Raw genomic sequence first — 18,374 nt, 5'->3', positions numbered from 1 at the left:
CCCCACTGGTTTTCTTAAGTAAATAACATAATTTTTCAATGTTACTAAGTCGACTGTTGTTGATGTATATTGCAGAAAACAGATCCCTAAAGGTAGGCCAGGAAAGGAAATCGCCATTGAAAACATCTATATCGCATGGCGGTAGATTTAGACTATGCTAGTTACATGTGAAACATGTGAATTCGACTTTGAATTAAGGAAGGGTTAGAATTTTTTTGTATGGTACGTAATTGGTCCAATTTACGATTTATTGAAGCAATGACGTTTACATATGCCCTATACGCAACGTCATATTTACTTTCTGCAGATGTGATGTCTTCACTTTCAGCATCTTCAGAAGTTTGGAGATATGTAAGACATTGGTCAAACATTTCCTTCACTTTACTCCACAATTCCCTTGCCTCAGCGGCCTGAACATCAAGGGAATATATGTCCAACTCTTCCTCTCGAAGAGAAGTAAAGTTGGCTTCAAATTTTACCAGAGCATCAGTTGCTCTGATAAAGAAATCAAGTGGAGATAGTGGCATTGTGAATTAGAAAGCTCTATGAATTTGGCCAAAGAGAACAAGAACTGAATTTAAAAATCGCAAATCTGAAAATATCAGTGTAAACAAACTTAAAATTGTTAAAACTCAACGAAAATTGAGTGAAATTGTTCAAATTTATATTGAAACAGCACGAAAATGCTTTTATCTGTAAGTGAATGCTAACAAATACAACACCCAACTAGATAAAGGAACCATTTTTTTTTAATTTTAAAAAAAGTGATGAGAAAATGTAAATAAATTTTCTCGGTAATGAAAATCGAAAAGATTTTCACTGGGTATCGAATAATACACTCTTGTTTTTATGAGTATTATAAAAAATACCAAAAACTTGAAGAAGTATTTGCAAATTTGGCAATCTTTGTTTCGTTAGGCGTTTCAGTGTATCGAAAAATACAGAGAATTTGATTTGTGTATCGAAATATACACAACAAAATTATTTCCGAAAAGAAATAATTTAAATCCAAAACAAATCGCCAAAAATTGCAAAAAATCAATAAAAAAGTAATTTTGTTTAATATTTATTACTGACTGTAGGGTGCACGGACTGTAAGATGCGCGCTACAGTTCAAAACAATAATTTTTTTAAAAAAGACAAAAAATTCAAATAAATATTTAAAAAATTAAAAATATTTAATTTATATTTTTATATATAATAATAACGAAAATTATTATTAAATATCGAAACGACCGAATGTAGGGTGCACTCTATACGGACCTGAACTATTTCCAACAGAACCGTATGTTTCCAAAAAAATTAATTTAATTTTTGGTCCGAACAGACCTAATAAACAAATTTTCCAATTTTTGCCCGAACAGACCTATTACACCCTGTAGTTGGTTACTGATTACCTATTAGAAATCAACCAACCACAGAGTACACAGCACTATTATGTGATTGTATTGTTGTTATGATATCCAACAGTAATGTTGTTAGTGTTTATTTTGTTCTTCTTTATGCCAAAGATCACAAAATAAACAAACACAACCACAATAAAATCACTGATCACTGCTTATGTATTGCAATAAACACTTTTTGCTTATATTTTTTTTTTCACGTATAACACAACAAAGAGCGGGTATTAAGAGTGTAATATTCTTGAAGAGAATTATTACACGAAATAGAAACCGGCACTGTTGGAAATGTATGAACAAAAACGAATTACCGACGGACGGACACTTGTAAAAACGACCGTAGTTAAGCACTTTATTCGTTGTTTTTGTAATTTAATTTTTATTTAAAAACAAAATTCGTTGTTTTTGTAATTTAATTTTTATTTAAAAACAAAACACTCGCGGTTTATGCTCACTAAATAGACGGTACGTACCTTTTTAGTGATGTATTTGTTTTTAAAAAATATAAATGAAGGGATGGATAAGTAGGCTGCGAGTGTGTGATGGTAGGCACTGGGTAGATGCTGGTCAAAGTCAATCCTTTGCAAAAACAAAAGAGACACAGGTTAGTTTTTTTTTGTTGTTGGAAGCACGTATCTCGGCTCGAAGAGACCAAAAATGTTGCGGAGCAGCGAAAATGAATAAAGGAAAATAAAACACAAATAATTAAAATTTTTAAATAATAAAAATTGGCGGTTTTATTGAATATTATATTAGTCGAAAAACTAATATAACTTTAGCTTTTGGACAATGGGTGTTGTGAAGATGATGTTGTTGGACGAAAATCCGAATAACAAGTAAACTAAAAAGTAGCGAGCAAGCCTAGATGTCACAAGAGAGGCGCGAATTGATCATCTTTGCTCGTTACAATTTGTCATCACTAACTTTGAACGAAAGTTCAAAGTTGAATAAAATGGTATTTGACAAATTGAAGAAAAAGAGCAAAGGGTTGCATTTTTAAAGAAATTAAATTAAATTGAAGTTAAACACATTCTCTCTAAGAAAGTTATCAACCAATCGTTGAAAAGTGCTCGGGGCATTTTTCAATCCGAATGACATTCTGTTTAATTCATAATATAACTGATATTCTAGACAAATTAGGGAAATACAATAATTTTTCTATTATTGATCTTAAAAGTGGATTTCATCAAATAGAGGTTGAAAGGAAATATAGACCTAAGGCTGAATTTTCAATCGATAATGGGAAAATGCAGCCTTAGGTCTATATTTCCTTTCAACCTCTATTTGATGAAATCCACATTTAAGATCAATAATAGAAAAACAATTGGATTTCCCTAATTTGTCTAGAATATCAGTTATATTCGGAATTGGGTAATTGTCATCCACCGTTTTATATTTTTATTCCAAACATGTCAGGTTTTTTAGATTCCACACAAACAGGACTGTTGTAAGCACTAATGCTCGGTGCAATAATACCGTTTTGCAACATTTCTGTTATTTGTCTTTGGATCTCCTCCTTGTGAATGTAGGGGTATCTGTATATTTTGCCCCTTATTGTGATTTCGTCTTTAGTATTTATATTATGCCTTATTTCATGAGTAAAGGATAACTTTTCATTATCTGGAAATACTTCATGGAAATCAATTAGGAGTTTACATAATTGCTTTTTTTGTTCTAGATTTAAATGTTGGGTTCTGACTTTGTCCATTATAGAATGTGGGCTAATATTTTCCTTATTAACCTCCATACCCGGGCCTTTTTTAAAGTTGTGTATTTCACTAAAACTTCCTGAATACATAATATTTCATTCATTTCTACCAAACGCTTCTTATCTGTTTTGTTACATATTTAAATTCCTACCTCATTATTCTCACAAGTATATAATCCATCGTTGATTGTTATATCCTTAAGATTTTTATTACATTATTTATTAGAATATTTGTGTTATAAGAACATGATGGAATTCTGTAGAGGTGTTCCCCCGGAAATATATTCAATACGACCTTCCTTCGTTCTTCAAAATGTAATGGAATTACTTTCCCATTTAATAGCATGAAATTACTTTCAAAATCTATGACCGCTTTATACTTTCGTAAAGTATCATTACCTTTTTGGTGACTGTGTGTTCGTTGTTCAATGCATTCATTGTTGTTGGATTTTTTAATATTACAATTCTTGTCGAATGGAAAACGTTATGGTTGGCTAAGGAATTCGTTGCACCTGTGTCTGATAAGAATTTACATTTTCCTATCATTATGTGGACCAGTCTGTTGAACTGTCCCGTTGCAAATTTTCCACCTCCATCGGTATTGGTCTGTCATTATCCGATTGGTTTGCAACAGAGTGATCACTATTATCATTCCGACGTTGGTTTGCATTTTGATAAAATCTATTAGTATGATTATTTCGGTCTGGGCTCGAATTACGGTTATTAGTAACATTTTTTCCTTGATTTTTGTTAAACTTTTTATTTGAATAGGCATAATTGTTATCATACAGAATTTTCATAGCATCCTCGATTTTTGCCGGATTCCGACAAATGATTATGGAACGCATTGGTTCTATAAGCTTATTTTTAAATATGTCTAACGCAGTTCTTTTATTGGCGTTTATGATAGCATCATAACCTACCTAATTTGATATAGGATGCGGCTCCTCATATTGAGCTGAAGAGATGAATTTATGGCGCACGAGAACTACAACAGCGAGATAAGCTACAAATTCCCGCAATTCAACATTTCCGCATCCCTGCCACCTCTCACCCATCTAAGTCTGAAGAACGAAGTCGAAGTCTACAAGTTGCCAGATATCTCGCAAGCTAAACGATTTCTGGGTTTCCCTATTCACCTAGACACGCATCACCTTACGCATTACAGCCTGAGCCTTACGACTTGTGTTTTCATCGTTGGTATAATCACAGTGTTATACTTGGTTTTCCGAAGACTCTACCATCTGTCCAGCCGCTACCTGCCGATAGTCATCGCACCTCCTCGACTTTAGTTAGGGTATTTTTAAGGTATGTATACAAATCCGTAACAATAGAATACGTTAATTATATTTCAAGATGAATTAGTATAATTTGAGAAATGATTTCAGAATAAATTCAGATTTGTACCATTTACTTTAAATAAATAACAATGAAATTTATGAAGCACGCAATTGAAATGTTAAAAGGTGATCGATCTCAGTTTGTTAAAAGATTAGGATCTTTTATGGCCGGGAGTATGTTTAGTTTTGTAGAAATTGTACTTGTTGTATAAATAGTTTGTATGTTTAATATACTTCTTTAGATTCTTATCTCATTCTTATTTGTCTTTTCCGAAGAATGTAAATTAGTTAAATAAAGAAAACACTTAAGATGCATGTGCTTTTTATATGCTATGTTTATGGTCGGTAATAAATAATGTAATTAATGGCACGGCCACAAATAGAAGATAAGAAAGGGTCGATCACACAGTAGGTATGTTTCGTTTCTCCTGCAACGTATTGTGTGCGTGGAGTGCATTATGTATTTTGGGACAGCGTGCATTAGTAAATAAATTCATGTGTATTTTTATGTTAGATGTTAAGGCTAGATTTAGTTTTTCTATTAAATAAAGAATCAGTTGTTCACGATATGTAAAATCTTGATATAGTGGTCTATTAGCTTCTTATCTTCAACCTTGATGGGCAAATATCCTTCATTTTTGTCAAAATCAACAATTTCTATTTTCGCCATCGCATAGGATAGGAATATGATGGCCAGTGTCAGTTTCATTTATACAAATATACTCGTATTTATTTGGGAAAAGTTAATAATATATCATACAAAATTAAATTATTATTATTAGTATCTAATACGTTTCCTCTTCTAGAAGTTTGCTGATTTGGAAGTACAATACTATCAGGAATTTGAATTTTTTTTTACTCTTCTTTACATGTGTTTTGTAATATATATGATTGGAGTTTTCGTCTTTTAAATGATTATCGTCAATCTTAGTTCCTACTATCTTCCTAAATTTAAGATAATTTTTTCCTCCTCGTGTCTCCTTGATATAATTAATGCCATCTTCGATGGGTATGTCATTAGTTCTACTCTCATTTAATTTTGTGATTTTAAGTTCTTTCTTCTTTACGAGTTTTTCATGTATTTCATTATATTCCTTCTCATTTATTTTACAATTCACAAAATCAATAGGTTTCATATTGGTAGTGCTGTGTATAGTTTCGTTATAATAACCATTAATTAGAATCATTTGTTCTTCAACTGCAATATGTCTCATAGTATGTTTTAAAATTCTTAGATGTTTATTTATGGTATTATGGAGTCTTCAACATCACTGTTACTGTTATGATTTAAGCTTGATGTAAAATGGATTTCAATACTTTTGTCCTTCCCTTTGATTTCATTCCCAGTTCACTTATAATCTTTTTTATATGTCCGTAGCCTTCCTGAATTCAGGGTCTGATCTTTTCTCTATTTCATTTATAAGGGCAATCTTCGTGAACTTATCTATCATTCGGATAAAAAGGGATTTATTGATAGAGTATAATACGTCTGTTTTTAGGCTTACCTTTTTTGCCCTTTCTAAATTATAACAAATTTATATGGTTTTTTTTATTTATTTCAAATGGTTCGTTTTTATTTGTGTTTTTATGGGGGTGCACTTAGATTTAAGGATAATTAGGTTTAAAATTTGAATAATTTATTTTAGGTTTATTTCATGGCGTTTTTATTTTGTAGACTTTAAATTTTAGTTAATTAGTATTAATTCATTAGATTTTAAGTTTTTATGTACAAGTTTTATATGTATGGTGTATGTGTTTTTTTTTATACAATTTTGTTTTTCACCTTCTTGTTGTATGTTGTTGAACGTCTTTGTAATTTATTTTAACAATTTTAACTCGTTTTGTAATGTTGATACTTCTTGTTGTTGGTTAGATGTTCACTGTTGTATGTTAATATCAATGTAATTAGATTTGGTTCTCTATTTTATTTTGCACTGACACTTGTCACACGGGGGGAAACTTGTTTTCGCGACGAAAATTAAATCAGAACTAATTATTGTCCAATTTGCATCGTCACATCAAACCAGTTTTGGCTGTTGACGATGCTTATTTATTGGAATTCAGCATTGGAATTTACCGGTGGCTGCATGAATGTATGTGTGTATATGTAAGTGTTTCAATCATTTACATCATTCCGTTTTGATGTATTTTATGCAGCCGCCGGTAAATACCCAACCAACAGTGTTGGGCAAAATTGCGTAAATTTATGAACATTTTCTGGGCCCCGAATGACAAGTGTAAGTATTCATTTGTAGTATACCATAAGAATTCTCGTTCATCCGTTCCTCGGCATATTCTTGATGGGTCCGGCAAACACGTAGCCCAGTTGTGTGTTGTAGGCCAGGACATCTCCAATTCCAGCTGCTGTACACCCATCTTTCCTTATGGCGGAGTACGTGTCCGCTCCCAGTTCCACATCGATCGGACTATTTCCTCTGGGATCAGGGTCAGCTAAGGCGTAGCTCGTGAAGCATCTAGTGGGGTCTTCAAGTATTGGGTCCGAGTAAATGCGTCTTGGGAGATCTTCGATAATTACGGCATTTACCTTCAGACTCCAAGTACTGTTCGTGCGGCGGGGCGAAACTGTGAAGGTTGTGAATCGCTCCCCTTTGTAGCTCCGCGACTGCAGACCCAGGCGACGGAAAGCTGCATATGAGATCTTGGACATCGTCGCCGATTGGCTAACTATGGCCCGCAACATGCTGAAACCCTCCATACCCTCGGCCGTTATGCGTACCATAGCCGTCGGTACAAATACTAAGTCCCACGCGAAAGCTGGGGTGGTGACGGCTTCTATATTTAGGGATACCTCCTCCAATTGAGACGCCCCGTGCAATAGGGTATGGTGCCGGTCGTTGCATCTCCGGCAACCAGTTAAAGACGGGCAGTCGGGGGCCAAATGACTTCTCGCCAGGCAATTTCGGCAATACCCCCGACGCTCCACGGTCTCATAACGCTGGAAGGGCGTCTGTCTGCGGAACCTCTCACAGGCACTGAGGGCATGGTCATCTTGGCAGAGCCCACATGAATATTGCCAGTAGCTTGGTCTTTCTTGGCGTTGGCGGGGTCTTGCATCGGATCGACTTCGTTGACGTCTTTCAGGGGATGTGGAACTGGGACGTTGGATTGGCCGTAAGGGTCTGTTGGCGCTTCTTGCTGTAGGACGGGCAGATGAGGCTGGGCTACGGCTGCGATCGTCCAGACGGTAGTCCTGGTTGGGCAAGTAAGCGGCCATATCTGAAAGAAAATGAAGGCGAGTACTAAATTCTTTTTTGGGTGTGAATCCGACTAGTCAGTCGGAAAACAATTTGACAATTTTTGTTATGGGTCTGCTAATGTTGCCACTTGCCGTCCGTATGTCTACAACCCTGGTATTTTGATCACTGCCTGGATACGTTTTTTCGATACGACCTAACTTCCATTCATGCGGAGCCAATCTATCATCTTTTACGACAACTAAATCTCCTTCTTTGATATTCTCTTTTTCATATTTCCATTTAGTTCTTCTGTGAAGTTCGTGAAGATATTCTAACTTCCATCTGTTACAAAAATATTGCGAAATAACTTTGAGTCTTTTCCAACGATTGACTAAGCTTAAATCTGTGTCTGAAATGTCTGGTTCAGCTGGGGTAAGAATAGGTGTTCCTATTAAGAAATGACCAGGTGTCAAAGGGGAAAGGTCGTTTGGGTCGTCGCTAGCAGGACTTAAGGGTCGTGAGTTAAGACAGCCTTCAATTCTTGATAAAATAGTTGTGAATTCTTCAAAAGTGAAATTCATTTTTGGGATACTTTTTCGTAAATGAATTTTAAATGATTTAACACCAGCTTCCCACAAGCCGCCCATGTGCGGAGCACCAGGAGGAATAAATTTCCAAGTAAGATTTTGAGTGAAGTTGTTTTGAATAGTGCTATTTTGAATATTCTTCATGAAAGCTAATCGATCTCGCTTTAATAGATCAACCGCTCCCACAAAGTTAGTTCCGTTGTCCGAAAATATACAAGACGGACAACCTCGCCGACTAATAAACCTAGAAAAAGCGGCAAGAAAGGCATATGTCGACAAATCGCTTGTGGGTTCTAAATGTATAGCCTTAGTGGCGAAACAAACAAACAGGCACACGTAGCCTTTTGTAATAAAGCAGGCTCTTCCTGAATAACTTTTAATGTTAAAGGGTCCTGCAAAATCTACCCCTGTGTTTGTAAAGGGTCGAGAAAGAAAAGTGCGTTCGGGTGGTAGCGAAGCCATTATTTGAGTTTGGGTTTGTTTTTTGTGAATTAAGCAGATTCGACATTTTCGTATGGTTTGTTTGATAAGCGACTTGAGTCCAAATATCCAGAATTCGGACCTTAATACTCGGGTCATTAATTGATTACCACCGTGCAAGGTGATCTTATGAGTGAATTCGACTAACAATTTGCTAAGCTTTGCGCCATGTGGTAGTATTATTGGATGACGTTCGCTATATGTAAGGGCTGGCGATTGTACCAATCTGCCATTTGCTCTAATAATACCCTTTGAGTCTAGAAACGGGTTGAGTGTCAATAGAGGACTTGAAGGAGAAATTTGAGTCTTTTTCATAAGTGAGTTGTATTCTTCGGCATATACGAATTTCTGGGTACGAATTATGCAAGATCGTTTTCCATCTTGGATTTCGGCTGCTGTAAGGTCTTGTGATGACGTGCGAAGATGTTGCCTATTTGCTCCAGTATTTTTCCAGAGTCTTAGAGCATATGCGTATGATCGATAAACTTTAGATAAAGAGGAGAAATTTTTTAAAGGGTCATCTCTTTCCGCGAAAAGAGTCATGACTTTTGCCGTTTTGGCTTCGGCGTTTGTGTCTTGTGGGATATCTTGTGTTGGCCAACGGTCTTTTGGCATTCTGAGCCATTGAGGTCCCTGCCACCAGAGTTCATTGGTCTTTAGCTCGGCGGGTGAACATCCACGGCTCGCAATATCAGCTGGATTATTTTCCGAATCGACATGTCTCCAATTTTCTTGTCCAACATTATCAGCAATTTCCGAGACTCTATTTCCAACAAATGTGCTCCAATGACAAGGAGGCTTTTTTAACCATGCTAAGACGATGGTAGAATCGGTCCAAAATTGTGTCGAATATTTTGATATTTGTAGACTATTTACAATGGATTTTGCTAATTTTGAAAGTAATACTGCCCCGCATAACTCGAGTCTGGGTATTGATAATTTTTTAATTGGAGCGACACGAGTCTTTGCTGCTAGCAAGAATGTATGTGTGGTATGGTCAGTATTTTCCACCCGAATATAAAGAGTGGCTCCATATGCGCTTTCTGATGCGTCACAAAATCCATGAATCTCTACAGAACCATCTAGCGTGTATTGAATCCATCGAGGAACTCTGAGATATTCAATATCTTTGCTATTTTTGACAAAATTGTTCCAGTTCATTTGTGTTATTGGCTTTAATTGATCATCCCAGTCAATTTTGTCTAGCCAGATTTGTTGCATTATTAACTTAGCTACGACAACTACCGGTGCCAGCCATCCACATGGGTCAAACAATTTGGCTATCGTTGATAAAACTTCTCGTTTTGAAGATACATTTTTATTTTCCATTGAAGGTGGTGTAAACGAAAAATAATCGCCTGAGATATTCCATCGAATTCCAAGGGTCTTAGTTGAAGCATCTTCGGAAATGTCTAGCCAATTGAGTGGTAGCAAATGTTCATGTGGAATATCTTGTATTATTTTGCGATCATTTGATGCCCATTTCATTAGTGTAAAACCGGCAGAGTCTAAAGCAGCAGTTAATTCTTTTCGAGCTTTTATTGATTCATCTTCAGTGTGACCGCCAGCTAATACATCATCAACATACAAATTATTCAAAATTATATTTGCGGCTCTAGGGTATGATTCTTTTACATCTTCTGCTAGTTTAAGAAGAGTTCTCAATGCTAAATATGGTGCGCAGTTAACTCCAAATGTAACTGTTAGCAGCTCATAATCTTCTACTGGGTTTTCCGGAGACTTTCTAAAGAGAATTCTTTGATATTTCGTTTGCTTTGAATCCAAAAGTATTTGGCGATACATCTTTGTTATATCTGCATTGAAGGCATATTTGAAGAATCTCCATTTTAGAATTTGTAGTACCAAATCTTGTTGTAAAATGGGTCCCGGAAACAATATGTCATTGAGACTTGTTTTGTTTGATGATGGGCAAGAAGCATTGAAGACGACTCTTAACTTTGTCGTGATTCGATCTGGCTTAATTACTGCATGATGTGGTAGATAATAATTTGGCATTTTATCTATTTCATTCGGATTGATTTTCCTCATATGACCAAGTTCTAAGTATTCTAGTATTGAGGCATCATATTGTTCTTTGATCTCTGGTGTTTTCATAAGTTTTTTCTCCATTCTGTAGAATTGAGCTAGGGCGATGTTTCTGGAATTCCCCAATTCCTCGCATTTTTTGAATGGGAGAGTCACCACATATCTTCCATCCTTGTTCCGTATTGTTGTTTCAATGAAGTTTTGTTCACAAAATTGGTCTTCTTCTGACCGTAAAACTTTTTTAGGGGTCTCTTCCACCTCCCAAAAACGTGTAAGTACTTTCTCTATTGAAGTTGTATTTAGAAGTGATATTTGTTTTCGTTGAAGGATGCTTCCTGGTATGGGTCCTCCAACTATCCATCCAAATTTGGTTTTTTGTGTTAAAATTGATCCAAATGTTTTCATTGGAGTTCCAATTGTGAATATTAATGGTCCTATGTCCATTCCAATAAGTAAATCGATTGGTTGACTAACGTAAAATTTCGGGTCAGCCAGTTCTAATGCTGTTACATCTCGAAGTTGTGATTCATCTAAGTTTTGTGGTGGTAGATTTGAAGGTAAGTTCTTTAAAACTGGAGCCCAGACTTCCAGTTTAAAGCTAGGGTCGTATTTGGATCTCATAGTGAACAAGCAAGATTTTGTTGAAGTCTCAGAAACAAATTGACTTAAGCCAGTGACATGAACTAAGTTATTCCGTGTAGGCAACTTCAAAAAGTTTTTCATCTTTTCCGAAATAAAGGTGGATTGTGATCCTGAGTCTATTAGAGCTCGGGCATCGTAAAGTTGTCCTTTGGTTTCAATTTGTACTATTGCTGTGAAGAGTAGTGTTCCTCCAGATTGTCGCTCACAAATTTGCTTATCTTGGAGGGTCAAAGTAGTAATAGTAGTTGGTTCTAGGTTTGTAGTGGACTGTATTTGATTTGTAAGAGCGGCAGCACTAGTACTAGGTCGTGCTTCCACTCGAGCTAGGTATGAGTTAGTTGTTTGGGTTTCCGTTCCCTTGTGTAACAAAGTGTTGTGTTTCATAGTACAAATACGGCAGCCAAAGCGACTTTTGCAATCCTTTACTCCGTGATTTGATGACAAGCAATTGTAGCATAAGTGTGATGTTTTCACGATGTGAATTCTGTCATTCACACTCTTTTTCAAAAATTCGCTGCAATCTCTTATGAAATGATTTGATTTGCAGACTTGACAAGTTTGAGTATTTTTCTGTTTATTTTGTTGAGGTAATATTACATTAGTAGGTCTTCCTCCAAAGTTGTTTGTATTTTTTGAGACATTTGTCTGAAATGTTTTCAAAAATCTAGGCGTGTGATTGTTAGTTGGTTTTTGTTGAGCAAATTTCGATGTAGAGGGCTTTATGTTACCAACTGATTCCAAAGTTTTGAATTTGTTTGTTAAGAAAGCGTCAAACTGTTCCCATTTTGGAATTTGTTTACAATCGCTTAATGAGTTCTCGAATTCTTCTAAAAAGCCTCTAGGTAATTTTGTTGAACAAATGTATATTAAAATCGGATCCCATCCTTTAACATCGACATCAAGCATCCCCAGTGTCTGAATGCAGCTATTTACCGTGCGTTGTAGTTTTTGAATTGTGTGACTTGATTCTGTAGAAACTCCAGGTAGATTAAAAAGTGTCTTGATTTCTTCATTAATTTGCATCCGTTTATTCTCGTAACGATCTATGAGATTTTTCCATGCTAATGTAAATCCATCATTTGTTAGTGGGACATGCGAAATAATTTCTCTAGCTTCTCCTGCGGTCTTCTGCGTTAAATGGAATAATTTTTCGACATTGCTTAATTTTGAATTGTTTATGTAAATTGCCGAAAATAGATCTCTGAAAGTTGGCCATTCTCTATAACCACCTTTAAATGTGTCGGTATCGCATGGAGGTAGCCGCGATACATTAGTAAAATCCACTTCCCTTCCTTGTTGTGATATCTCTGACTCTCTTTTCATTTTTTCCTGTGCCTTTTCATCCAAAATATTTTGAATTTGTCCATTTATTGAACTCAGCGCCTGTTTATATGATCCCATGGTATCCATATAATGTTTCCTCAGTTTATTTTTGTCGATGGTTTTTCCTCCTTCCTCTGGAACATAATCACGGCAGTCTAAATATGCCCTTTTGACCTGGTCCCATGCAGAATCCAACTCCATACGTGTTGTCTCCAAAGTATGAACCGTGTCATCCGGTTTGGTTATTGAAAAAATTGAAATATAATCCTGAAGATCGTTGACGCAATTTGTGAATTTATCGCTTAAAGATTTATCCATTTTGCAAGCTGAGCGTTAACCTTTACGAAATTTTGTTGGTTTACAAAAAAGAAAAGTTGCCCAATGAAAAGGACTAACTTGGTTTAGAATTTAAACTTTTATCCAAATTTTTATTTTTTAAAATGAGGATAAGTTTTTTTCTCAATATCTGTCGACGAAAACGAGCCTATTTTATTGGTTTGAGTCAAATTATATTTCGTTCCTTTCAATAATTAAATTTTTTTTTTTTTCCAAAAATTCAAAAATTTTCTTTATATTTGACGCCGGACTGACTTGATTAAAAATGTTTGCTGGGTTACCAGAAGGGTCAAAATTTCGCCAAAATGAGCAAAAAGGAAAATAAAATCTCTTAAAGTCCACTTACAGGAGGATTTTATTCTTGCAATTCGACAAATAATCAAAAGTTTTTAAAACAAAAGTGTTTAAACGAGAATTGCAAAGCAGAAATTACCAGAGATGTTTTGCGCAGTAAACAATTTCTTCCAAAAAAAACGAGAGTCTAATTTGATTGTCCACGAGAAGTTGAAAATTCCAAAAAATTTCAGAGAGTCCAAAAAAATTTCAACGAAGTAAAAATGTGTGTTGGGTTGTCAAAAAAAAATTTTAATTTTTTGTTAAAATCACTTAATATCCTATGACAGGAGGATTTTATTTTTAAAAAGCCAATAACTTTGATTATTGCTTGTGAAAATTTGTCTGATTCAACAAATTTTCTAAATTCGCCAAATTTTTTGATAAAATTCGCAACGAGAATTAGAGAAAATTATGTATGTATAAATCCAAATATTTCAGCAGAAATATTTCAAACAAATAATTTGGGTCAAAAAATCCAAAAATTTGAGCAAAAATTTCCAAAAAATTGATTTGGGTCAAGGTCCAAATATTTCAGCAGAAAATTTTATGTCCCAGCAGAATATTGCAAAAGAAAATAATTTGGGTCAAAATCCAAATATTTTCAGCAAAAAATTCAAGAAAGTGTAAAAAATGTCAATGAAGAAGTTTTTCCCAAAAAGTTGTCGTGTTATGTGTCACAAAATCAAAAAAAAGTTTACCAGCAAAATATTTCTGCGAAAAATGCAAGAAATTAATTTTGGGTCACAGAAAAAATTTTTAAGCTCCTTAGAGCAATAGATATTGTGCTAAATGGGAAAAAGGGTTAAAATTAGAATAAAAATAAAAATTGTAAATATATGGGATCGATTTTATGTCTGTCCACCAGACTCCGATATAAAATTTGTTCTCCAAAATTTCAAAAAAATTTGTAGTTTAAGTTTCAAATGTATGTCTGTCCACCAGACGCTTGCTTGTTTGCCAATTTTTTTCTCCAAAAATTTCAAAAAATTTGTAGTTTAATTTTCAAATGTATGTCTGTCCACCAGACGCTTGCAAAAATTTCAAAAAAAATTTAGGTTATTTTTTTTGTCTGTCCACCAGACGCTATTTTTTAAACGGGTTTTATTTACTCGTTTATGTATTCGGGTGACGCCAAATTTTTCCAAAAAATATGGCGACTATATATTGCAAGTGACGCTTTTTTTCCAAAAAATTGTATATAGTTTTTGCAATATGGCGTTTATATGTTTGCCAAGTTTAGTGACGCCAACTTTCCAAAATTAAAAGCTTATGTATTTGTGTCAATATGGCGCTTATGTATTCACCTGAACTCCACGTTCAGAAAATTCCAAAATTTTTGTATATATATATTTGTATATGGCTGAAAATTCCCGCTATTTTTGAAAAAAAATATGTGTCTTTCTGCTTTTTTCTTTTTTTCCGGGTCAATAGCCAAATGTCTGTCCACAAAAATGGCTCCAAATGGAAAATTTCGTTCACTGTGTCAGAGTGGGCAACTAGCAGCTTTGAATATGTGTCAAAGTTATCTTGCCAAATATGGGAATATGCGGGTCAATGCAAATATTGAAGATTTGCCTGCTCCCGAAATGCCCTTTTGTGTCAAAAAAGAAATTTAAACGAGTACTCACTTTGATTTTGGGTTTTGGGTCTCGGTTGTTGTTGGTGTTGTTGTGCTGCGTGTGTCCGTCCGTCTCTCCTTGCTGCTGGTTCCACAATTTTCCTTGTTGTTGCTCTCTGTGTCACTGTATATTGTCTCTTTTTTATCACTTTCTATTGTCTTTTTGGGTAAATTAATCTTTAATGTCACTTTTTTTTTATGTCACTCTTCTTGTTGTATAAAAAAATTAATGTCACTTCAAAATTTTGTTAATTTGTTGAAAAAATTTTTTATTTTTCTTTTTTAAAATTGAAGAAAAAATTTAATTTTTCTAAAATTTTAAAAATTTATTTATTTTCTTGTAGCACTGTGTAACTTTACTTTTTGTTGCACTGTGTAAAGTCTATTTTTTGTTAATTATTTTTTTTTTCAACTCTTTTTAAACTTTGCACTTATTTTTGAACCCCACTGTATTTTTTTCTATTTCACTGTTCTTTTTTCTCACTGTTCTTTTATGCGTCCACTCACAAATTGTTCTTTTTTGTTTTTAATTATTTAAAAAACTTTCACTTTTTTATCCGGCTCGAAGGACCAAATGTTTTTAGGCTTACCTTTTTTGCCCTTTCTAAATTATAACAAATTTATATGGTTTTTTTTATTTATTTCAAATGGTTCGTTTTTATTTGTGTTTTTATGGGGGTGCACTTAGATTTAAGGATAATTAGGTTTAAAATTTGAATAATTTATTTTAGGTTTATTTCATGGCGTTTTTATTTTGTAGACTTTAAATTTTAGTTAATTAGTATTAATTCATTAGATTTTAAGTTTTTATGTACAAGTTTTATATGTATGGTGTATGTGTTTTTTTTTATACAATTTTGTTTTTCACCTTCTTGTTGTATGTTGTTGAACGTCTTTGTAATTTATTTTAACAATTTTAACTCGTTTTGTAATGTTGATACTTCTTGTTGTTGGTTAGATGTTCACTGTTGTATGTTAATATCAATGTAATTAGATTTGGTTCTCTATTTTATTTTGCACTGACACTTGTCACACGGGGGGAAACTTGTTTTCGCGACGAAAATTAAATCAGAACTAATTATTGTCCAATTTGCATCGTCACATCAAACCAGTTTTGGCTGTTGACGATGCTTATTTATTGGAATTCAGCATTGGAATTTACCGGTGGCTGCATGAATGTATGTGTGTATATGTAAGTGTTTCAATCATTTACATCATTCCGTTTTGATGTATTTTATGCAGCCGCCGGTAAATACCCAACCAACAGTGTTGGGCAAAATTGCGTAAATTTATGAACAACGTCCATATGAACTATTTCGTGGGGAATTTTTAGAGTTTCTGAAATCATATATGGTATTGACTGAGGCTTTCTTTCATATTTAGCTAAATTGCAAATCTCGCAAATATTTATGAATTCAGTAATTTTTTTTTTTAATTTTGGATAGTAGTATGTGCATTTTATTTGGGCAAAATTTTCGTTTATATCAATTTATTTATTTAAACATCTGGTTATTTTTTAGTTCTTTAAAACATTTTCGAAAATCTCAAATAATTCATCTGTCAAGTAAACAACGTTGTGTTTACCTCCATAAAAGTGATTTGAAATAATGGTTCTAACAAAATCGTTATCGAAGTCTTTGGCATTAATAATGTTCCGGTTTGAATTGTGAATTTTCATTGTTTTTATAGAAGCTGATCCTGAAAATATTCTTTCTATGATAACTTGGTTCTTAAAGAAATTTATGGGTCTTTTACTAATATTTATTAGTTTTTCTGACTCCTGCTCATGAATAATATGGATTTTTATTCGACTTAAACAGTCGGCTACTTTGTTTAAGTGACCCTGTTTGTAATATATTTCATAATAATACTCGCTTATTTGCATCCTCCACCCCATTAGTTTAGAATTTGGTTCTTTTAAATTGTTCAAGCAGACAAGGGGTTTGAGATCTGTAAACAATTTAATCTTCCTTCCGTAGACATAAGGTCTAAATTGTTAATGCAACACACAATTCCTAAGCATTCTTTCTCTATGGTTGAATAATTAATTTCGTGCTCGTTTAGTGTTGTCGCTATGGGCTTGTCGTTCTGAGACAGAACTCCTCCTATAGCTACGTTACTGCCATCTGTCGTTATTTCAAATGGTATATTAAGTCTGGATATACAAGTATCGGGGCTTCAGTTAACTTCTTTCTCAATTCATTAAATGCGGCAATATAATCTGGATTTGTAATTTAAATGCTGGAATCTTCTTTTAAACATTGTGTCATTGGTTTTGCTATATGAGCGTAATTTTTTATGAATCTTCGGTAGTAACCGGTCATTCCTAAAAATGATTTTATATCTTTCTCTGTTTTAGGAATTGGTATGTCTTTTATTATTTCAACCCTCTTTTTGTTAGGAAAAACTCCTTTCCCATTTACAATATGACCAAGGAATTATACCTCTTTTCTTAGAAATTCACATTTGTCTAATTGCACTTTAAGTCTTGCATTTCTCAATTTTAGCAATACTGATTTCAAATTTTTAATGTGTTCCTCTAAACCTTTCGAGAAAATTATAGTGTCATCCATGTACACCATACATTCTTTTTTCGATACATTCTGTTGCGGAGCAGCGAAAATGAAAAAAGGAAAATAAAACACAAATAATTAAAATTTTTAAATAATAAAAATTGGCGGTTTTATTGAATATTATATAGTCGAAAAACTAATATAAATTTACCTTTTGGACAATGGGTGTTGTGAAGATGATGTTGTTGGACGAAAATCCGAATAACAAGTAAACTAAAAAGTAGCGAGCAAGCCTAGATGTCACAAGAGAGGCGCGAATTGATCATCTTTGCTCGTTACAATTTGTCATCACTGACTTTGAACGAAAGTTCAAAGTTGAATAAAATGGTATTTGACAAATTGAAGAAAAAGAGCAAAGGGTTGCATTTTTAAAGAAATTAAATTAAATTGAAGTTAAACATTACCGCCACCCTTGAAACATCTAGCGATGTTACAACAAAACAAATCTTAACTTATAATAACTTGGAAATACAGTTATAATAAATAAGAGGCGTAACCGTCAATTTTGAGCATAAATTTTTTTTTATTATCTTTTCTTAATTTTTTCAAAAAACAATTGATGGTCGTAGAACCATCGAGACAATTGAAGATTGCCTCCAAAAATCAGCTTGACCATAGGGACAGATGTTGGCTGATCATCTCTGGCGATCCTACAGTGGACAAGGACCCGATATCACCCAATCAAAAATGGTTAATTGAGCCCAGGGGAACCCTGGTCTCGAATAAGTCTGTGACTTTATTACCTTCGGGTACACATCAGACCCAAGAATGAGCCCCACGTGAGCGGA

The 18,374-nt window shown here is 34.2% G+C and overlaps 1 protein-coding gene across 1 annotated transcript; it reads right to left on the bottom strand.

Moving 5' to 3' along the window:
* Positions 1–5,983: 5,983 nt before the first annotated feature.
* Positions 5,984–15,244, bottom strand: LOC131800779 (uncharacterized). Its single transcript, XM_059118467.1, has 2 exons — positions 15,024–15,244; positions 5,984–7,685 (listed from the first exon to the last, which is right to left on the bottom strand). The coding sequence occupies exon 2, from the start codon at positions 7,681–7,683 to the stop codon at positions 6,724–6,726; it is 960 nt and encodes a 319-aa protein (XP_058974450.1). The 5' UTR covers positions 7,684–7,685; positions 15,024–15,244; the 3' UTR covers positions 5,984–6,723.
* Between the last annotated feature and the right edge of the window lie 3,130 nt (positions 15,245–18,374).

Source organism: Musca domestica, unplaced genomic scaffold (genome assembly GCF_030504385.1).
Source record: "Musca domestica strain aabys unplaced genomic scaffold, Musca_domestica.polishedcontigs.V.1.1 13, whole genome shotgun sequence".
Taxonomy (NCBI): domain Eukaryota; kingdom Metazoa; phylum Arthropoda; class Insecta; order Diptera; family Muscidae; genus Musca; species Musca domestica.
The sequence above is the reverse complement of the archived record's forward strand: the minus strand, read 5'-3'. Positions and strand labels throughout refer to the sequence as shown.